The sequence below is a fragment of the Lactuca serriola genome, chromosome 9 (genome assembly GCF_051521515.1).
Source record: "Lactuca serriola cultivar US96UC23 chromosome 9, Lser_US96UC23_V15, whole genome shotgun sequence".
NCBI lineage: Eukaryota > Viridiplantae > Streptophyta > Magnoliopsida > Asterales > Asteraceae > Lactuca > Lactuca serriola.
In genome coordinates this window covers 39,172,773-39,181,277 of record NC_136416.1, presented here as the reverse complement: position 1 = coordinate 39,181,277, position 8,505 = coordinate 39,172,773, and the positions used below count along the sequence as shown (strand labels likewise).

The following is an 8,505-nucleotide window of genomic DNA, read 5'->3' as shown; positions in this document are numbered from 1 at the left end:
TTCGCCTTGTTTTTCGTGCCGACAACATCCCGACTTCCCGGTTTCATATCCAAGCCCCGACGAAAGTCCGAAGCCCCGAGATTCCCGAAAATCTCGTCACTTACCGGTCGAGGTGCCGCCCAGGAAAATCTTGTTTTCTTCAAATCACGCGCCTTCAAGAAGGTATATTCATATAGTATACTAGACATTCATAACATTTTATATACTACAAGTACCATATCAAGAAGGTATATTCATATACAAAAACAAAATGGGCTTTCATACGTAAATCTATTTAATACTAAGAATTGTGAGACATTTCAGCTTCACGTACGTTCGAGTATGCATTTTAAGTCCTGTATTATAAACCATAATCCCTTGGAGGGGGAGCGTGATGCTTGTGTATAGATCTATATGGGATTGACAATCCCACACCTAAATTGTTAGCTACAGTTAGACCGGCAGGTCTGGGGTGACAAATGTCATAACATTCTAACGCCTGAAGAATGTTGTTACAGGCCATCAATGTCAATAGCATGGTTATCAAACTCACATGGAGTATTAAAAACACGTTGATTTACGGAGTTATCATATACCTTAGCAGTTATAACTGTACACAAATCTACTGTTTTAGACATGAATAATATCATGGTAGTACATCTTTGGGTCTTTTGAACTACCACCTACTTATAAACAAATATTGGATTTCTGAAGCAATTATTCAAAACAATCGAGTCTTGGTAGAAGACTACAATTTATACTAGTAGAAAATATGGGATTTTCTATGGTTTTCAAACATTTACAATTACTTGCAAACATGTTCGTTGGTACAAACTTTCCTTCATACATCTACAGGTTTTCTTTACAGCTTTACAAATCAAAGTCGCATAAATACTTATGAACTCACCAGCATTATTGCTGATACTCGCTTTCAAAATAACTTGTATTCCCAGGATACGGATAGACAGGTACGACTACCAGATTCTATGAAGACGGAGAAATCAAGACTCGTCTTTTATTTTTGAACATTCATTTTGTAGAATTATACTATGAAAGAACTCAAATGTAATTAAAATTATACTATTAATGCAATGGATGATGTTGTTGCTTTGTTTACTACTTTGCATTGTTGTGATACATTACATGACGTCCTCCGCCCCAGAACGTTTCCGCCGTTCTCGGTTTTGGGGTGTGACAGACAGGTACATCCCGGGAGCTTTGCGAAGTCAGTCTAGAACCGAGCTGCATCTATACTACTCCTTGTATTACTTTGATGTTAATATGAAATGTAAACTATGTAAAATTATTACTATTAATGCAATGGTTGTTGTACTTTGATTACTATACTGTATATGTTGTGATACTTGACATGACGTCATCCACCCCAGAACGTTTCCGCCGTTACGGTTTTGGGGTGTGACACCAAGATCCTACATAGCAAAGATTACACCTAAAACATCCACTGAAAAACAATATTTAGTAATCGTTGGGAAATATTCTTCCTCTCCCTCATCTTCAAGGGCACTAACCCTGTAGTGGTCAGGTTTGGAATAAGGTTTTGATTTATAGGATCTTTGGGACGAGGAATCGGCCTTCCTATTGGGGCGATTGTAAGAGCTTGATGGGTTGCTCCTCTTTTGGATATCCTTGTCTTTTTTGAGCCTAATTAATCTCAATGCACTGCTTCGGACTTCATCCATCCCTTTGCACATGGTCATTACGAGATCTTAATAGAAGGGAGAATCCTTCTCTAAGCCTATTTTGAAAGCTTTGACTACCATTTCCATGTCAATGCTAGGGATGCTCAGAGCTTCCCTGCCTAACCTGTTCACAAAGGTCCGAAGGGATTCCTTAGGATCCTGAACTAATCGATATAGATCAGTAGTGATCTTGTATAATGTTCTGCTACAAGAAAATTGATTATTAAATAAATTAATCATGTGATCAAATGATGTGATTAGATAAGGAGGAACATTAAGGAGCCATTTTAGAGCGGATCATATGAGCGTGGATCCAAAGCCTTTGCATAGGCAAGCTTCTTTCAAGTGAGCGGGGATGGGAATAATTTTCATCCTCTCCCAATATTGTGCCACGTGCTCCTCAGGATCCATGGTCCCGTTGTGGGGTTTCATGCTGGGAGTCTGGAAGCGTTTGGGAACTTCAGTATCGGCTATCCTTGGAATGAATATGGAGATCCTATGACTTGTGGGGGATACTTATGGTACCGGTTGAACTACTTCGGGTATGCTTGAGATCATCTATCCCAGTTCTTGTAGCTCCTTAGCCATGATCGGGCTAAAACCTATATCAAGATCCCTTGAGTTAGTAGAAAATGTATTATTATTGACAAATTTACTAGGATCCTTGATGTTAGGTGTAAGGAAGGTTTTGTTGGGATCCTGGTTCATGTGACTTCGTTCATCAGGAGTCGCATCCAAGACAAGGACGGGTGTTGGCGCCAAGGATTCTGTCTCCCGATGATCCCTAGAGGATCCTACACTGTTAAAGTTAAGGATCTTGTGTTGTAGGATTGAGGGTGCTATTTCCTGAGGTTTGTTAATTTCCATCCTCATTTTCTCCACCTCCTTAAGAAGTGTCTTGTTATCCTCCTACTGTTGGGCGACTTGTCGTTCCAGCCTCTTCATTATAACAAAGATCTCACTATTGGAGATCATTATAAAGGGGATCCTCAAGTCCCAGGGTAACGAACGAAGAGGAATTTTTCTTTGGTGCTTCAGGGCCTTTCTTGGGAGCTCCAGCCGGTGGTGGTGGAAGGTTTTAGAAGGAAATGGGAGGAATCGAGGAGGACGAGGACAGAGTTGGTTGAGTAGACATGGTTTTTTGTGGGAATTTGAACACCATGGCCCCACGGTGGGCACCAAATTGTTTTGGTCAAAAAAATTTCGAACTAAAATAGACCAAAGTGTATGAGAGGCTGTGATGTTCAGTATAAAGCAAGTATGTAATGTAGATCAAAGCAACACAATTTGCTTACAAGGAAAGCCCTTGATCCTTGCTAGCATCTCCGACATAAAACCTTGGGAGGTGATAATGATCACCATCCTTGATGTTTTTATTGATTGAAATGAATGATTACAGATTTAATGCAATGAGTACAAGTACAAGTGCTAGTATTCTGCCAATAAATCACGTGTAGTTTGATGAATATAAGTGATTTATATAGTCAAAGCCTAATAACAATAATTCCGAAAATTCAGAGATCCTCTAAGATCAGCTTATAGATATTGTATGACTTGGTCCTCCAGGTCTTTTGCATGGCTATGACTATTCGTTGAGACTTTGACCTATTATTACTTCACATATTAAAAAACAATGGAATATATAATGATTATAAATACTAAAATAAGAACGATCAGGATCTTGAAGTATATTTGAGATCCTCAGGTTTGAGGATCCTGAGATTTTGAGGATCCTTAGGCTTAAGGATCCTATACTAGTTTCAGGATCCCATCCCTAACATTTAGTATCCTTAAAAAACAACTTTTAGTTATAACGTAAGAAAATAGTTTTCAAGAAACAAGGATAGATAGAACCTGATGAACTTTAGGTTTAGTTTTGATATTTTGATAACTTTTGACTTAGGAGAAGTTTCATATTGTATTTCCAACGATTTATAATGATTTTGAAGCTCCTATAGGTAAGGATCCCTCTCAAGAAAATCCAAATTAGCAATTTGATGGGGGAAGTCATGTTTAGCTTTTGCTGGAGAAAATCCATACATTAAAAAATATTGGGGAAGAGCCCAAATTAGACATTCTAAGGAAAATCCCATCTTAAGAAATTTTGGGGAAGATCCCAACTTATGAAATTTTGGGGAAGATCCCAACTTATGAAATTCCGGGGAAGATCCCAATTTAAGATAACATGACAATGTTATAAACCGTATATTAAACATTAGGATCTTAAAATATGTTCATAAATAAGAGGTTTTCCAAGTCACTAAAGCGTGAAATAATACCCTTATTCACATCACATAGTTAGATATCATGTCTTGAATCGAATTGTAAAAATCTAAACTCCTGAGAAAGAGGTCATTAACTCTTTAAACCTTAGAGGGGATAATGTACCCTTAGTCAGAGGAGAGATGATATGTCTCTGTTCGTAGTGGTTGGGATCGTTAAATTTCTGCAAATCACAAACGTTAGCTTGCGGTGGGCGTTAGCCTAGCTAATGCCCCTCTGATGCTTAAGTCAATTATGGTATTTTTAGAAACATAAATAAAAGAATTTAGACAAAAGTAAAGGGTCAAGAATGTGTACGTCGAATTTGTTGCAAAATGAAAGATTTAACTTACATGAAATATGCTTTTAGGTGTATAGGGTTCCATGATCTTGGCAAGATATCTCCTTCGAGGGTAGCCAACCAATATGCCCCCTTTCATGCTTCCAAATCTATTAGATATGGCCCTTCCCATTTGGATGCCAACTTGACTGCATTAGGATCCTTGGTATTTTGGAATGCTTTCCTAAGGACCAAGTTACATACCTGGAATTTTCTGACTTTGATTTCTTTTATTGTATGATTTGGAGTTCCTTTGTTGGTGAGCAGCAATGTGTATCCTGGCAAGATCCCTGAGTTCATCGATAGTGTTGAGATCTTGGGCTAGGATCTCATTGATTTTCTTCTGATTATGGAATTGGTATCTTGCCGTTGGGATCACCACTTAAGTTGGGATCATGGCCTCTGTTCCGAAGACCACATTATAGGGAGTCTTAATTGTGGTTGTTTTAATGTAGTCCTATTTGCCGATAGGACGAAAGGAAATTGTTCAGCCCATCTTCCTTTCTTTTTGTGTAGCCTTTTCTTCAAATTGTTGATTATTGTCTTGTTGCGGGATTCTGCTTGACCATTAGCTTGATGTTGAGCAGGTGTGAACGTTATCATTTTAATTCCCCAACTCGTGCAAAAGCCTCTAGTTCTTTTGCTTATGAATTGGGATCCATTATCACATATGTTTTTGGCCGGGATCTAAATCTTAGGATATTATGTTTTATGAACGAGACTATCTCCTTGTCTCTATCTTGAACAAAGCCTTCAACCTCTATCCATTTGGAGAAATATTTTTTCGCTACTAGCATGAAGATCTTTCCACCGGGAGCCTTTGGTAACTTGCCAACTATATCCATTCCCCATTTCATGAATGGACAAGAGGAGATGATAGGGTGTAGAGGTTTCATCGGTTGATGAAGGATGTTGCTATGTATTTGATAAGCATCACATTTTTATGCATGTAAGAAGGCATCCTTTTTCATTGTTCTCTAGTAGTACCCTATCCTTAATATTTTTTAGCATAAGGATCTGCCCCCAATGTGGTTGCCGCAATCTCATCCATGTATTGTCTTTTAGTACTTTCCAGCTTCGTGATCTTTAAACATCTTAGACATGGACCTGTCATGGAGTTCTTGTATAACTTCCCTTCGATTATCAAAAAGCATGAGACCCTCATCTTGAAGGCTATGTCGTTTTTTTCTCTTTTGGGATTGTGTCATTTCGAAGGTATTTTACAATCGGTTTGATCTAGGATCTGGAGCATCTCGAAGGATCCTAATTATTTTGATCAAGATCCCGATTGTTTGGATCTTGAAAACGGGGTTAAGGATTAGGATCCTCAATTGCTACAATGTTGGCCATCTGATCATGATCGTCAGTATCCTCTAGTCTTTTGGCATGATCTTCAACTGTCTGGATCATCACATGGATTATTGGGATCCTAGGTTGGCTACCATGTCTGCTTTAGAGTTTTCTTCTCTATGAATTTGGTTTAGGCTAAAAGTTTCAAATTTAATGTTGTTGCATAAGAAGGCTTCCTTTAAGTGTGACGGAATGGGAATGATTTCCATCCTATCTCTATATTGTGGAATATGTTCTTCGGGATATGTGGTTACATCGTAAGGCTTCATGCTAGGATTTGGGAAGCGCTTTCAAACTTCAATGTCGTCAATCGAGGGGATGAATCTCGACATCATGTGATTGGTCGGGGATGCTTCCGGTATAAATTGGACCACCCCCGGTACACTTGAGATCATCTGTCTTAGTAGTTAGAGTTCTTTGCCCATGAATAGACTTATTTATGCATCAAGATCCAAAGAGTTAGTATTAATAGTGTTACTATTGAAGAAGTTACTGATATTTCTGTTATTTGGGGTATAGAAGGTTTCGTTAAGATCCTAGGTCACAAGAGTTTGGATGTTTGGGATCGCTCCCTCGTTTGGGATAGTAAAAGATATTGGAGCTATTGATTCCTGATATTTGCCTATGGATCCTGTATTGTTGAAATTCAGAATCCTTGGTGGTAAAATTAACGGTGTCGTCTCCTAGGGTTTACAGATCTCTGACCTTATCCGTTTTACTTCCTTAAGTAGTGTTATATTGTCTTCCTGTTGCTGAGCCACCTGTTGTGTCAACAAACTTCATCATGGAGAAGAGTTCCTTATTAGAGACTGAGGAAGGAGGATCTTGGGACCCTAGGGATCCTGGAACTATTGTTACATAAAGTGACCCTCTTAAACTTGAAGGATTTGCAATCATATTTTCTTTCTACCACAACCAATGTTACTACCACGGTGATGTGTGCCTACTGCAGTCTGAAGATAAAGAAGTTATTCTGAAATCAGAGTGAACCGCAACTACTACTACCGCAATGCGGACCTTTTTGTTACATCAACTGGCTTAACGTGTTAGCTTTACTTTGTCCTGTGAACCTTGCATGGTCACTTAAGTCAGTAGTTTATTATTGTTTATTCAAGATGTAACTTTTTGAGACTCTATAAATAGAGTTTTCGTCTTCTTGTAATCTCACCAACCATAACAATCTTTCTGAACATTCACTCTAAGATACTAAGATCAATCTATCATATCTCTATCTTATCTTATCTAATATTCGAGATCCTATTCACTTTAAACTGATCACACATACTAACTTGTGTTTGAATGCAAACCTCGTTATGAATCAGTTTAGTGTATACTTCATATAACTTGTTGTCATTTATATTTCCTTTACTTTGTAGCACTTTATATTTCCACAACTAACTATCTAACAACTCTAACTTATTATTGTTGAGCTTACATGATCCTTTGAGATTAACTTATTCCGCAACCATTACCTTGTACAAATGTTTCTTCAAGTGTTTCTCAAAAGTTTTTCTCTCAATAATTGGTATCAGATCCAAAGTGGTTGCTTTTTAAACAAAACTCTGATTTTCAAAAGCCATCTATGCCACTAAAGCTCATTCTTAAGAAACAAAAAAAACAAAGGAAAAATTACACAAGCTTTATCGTTGAACGTTTCGAATAGTGTTGGAGGCTCGAACAGAGCACCAATACTTGTTTCACATAAATACCACCATTGGTCCTAAAGAATGGAAAGGTATCTTAAGAGACTCGGAAATGATGTTTGGAGATTAGTGAAAGAAGGACCCCGAGTCCCTATTCTTACTCCTGTTCAAACAGATGGTGCTCAAGAATGACTGGGTGGAGGTCAAGCTGCAATGAATTGACCAACCAAAGATGATCTTGAAAAAAATGGAAATGATGATATAGCTTTGCATGAAATATCTTACGGCGTAGCTCCAGACACCTTTGACGTCATCATCAACTTCAAATCTACTAAGGAGATTTGGGATGTGCTCAAAAATCTCTATCAAGGTTTTGAACAAGCTCAGGATAAGAAACTCAGCACTGCTCTCAATGAGTTTAACAACTTTAAAGCTCTTGTTGGTGAAAGTCTTGATGACTCGTTCAAACGATTTAATCTAATCATCACGAAGTTATCAAATGTCGGTACAGTTCGAAGCAACCATGAAACAAATCTACAGTTTCTTAATGGTTTGGGAAGACATTGGTCTACCGCAAAGATGATTGTGCAAGGAGATAGAAAGATTCATACTTTGTATTTATTCAAGCTATACGGAGAACTGCAGGCACAAGAATCAACTGTGCTGAAAGTTTGTGGTGATCTCGGTGGTCCACTTGCCCTAACAGCTCGAACCCCATAACTCAAAACCTCACAGTACTCATATCCTACCGAATCATCCTACCCACTTTCATATGACAACCCACCGCAGGCATATGAAGTAGATGCTGAAATGGATGATGAAGAAGAATTCCAAAATGACATTGCCCTGGTTAGTCAACAATTCAATCGACTACCACAAACCTCATTTTGAAAAAATTAGCAGTTTACCAAACCACCATTCAATCTCAACTTCAATTCACAGTCTAACCACTCATGATATTGTGACAACCCAAAGTTGTTCAATCGTCGTAACCTGTTTCGTCCGTAAAACTCGTCTTAAGAGAATTGTTCCGATTTCGTATTTGGATAAGGTCATTTAATTTAAGGCTTTTATTTTGACCTTGTAAGCATCCAAACACATTAGAAACACATGAAAACGCGCCAAATTAATAATTAGAAAAATTTTAGTTTCGACCATATCGGGTTACGACAACTTAATCGGGTGCGACCAAAAGCCCCGGTTAACGTCGGTATCGGGTAGAATTCCACCG

At 38.2% G+C, this 8,505-nt stretch overlaps 1 protein-coding gene across 1 annotated transcript; it reads left to right on the top strand.

The window, feature by feature from the left end:
- The first annotated feature begins 7,358 nt into the window (after positions 1-7,358).
- On the top strand, positions 7,359-7,994 carry LOC145075566 (uncharacterized). Its single transcript, XM_079021764.1, has 2 exons — positions 7,359-7,452; positions 7,540-7,994. Exons 1-2 carry the CDS (start codon positions 7,359-7,361, stop codon positions 7,992-7,994), a joined length of 549 nt encoding a protein of 182 aa, XP_078877890.1.
- Positions 7,995-8,505: the final 511 nt, after the last annotated feature.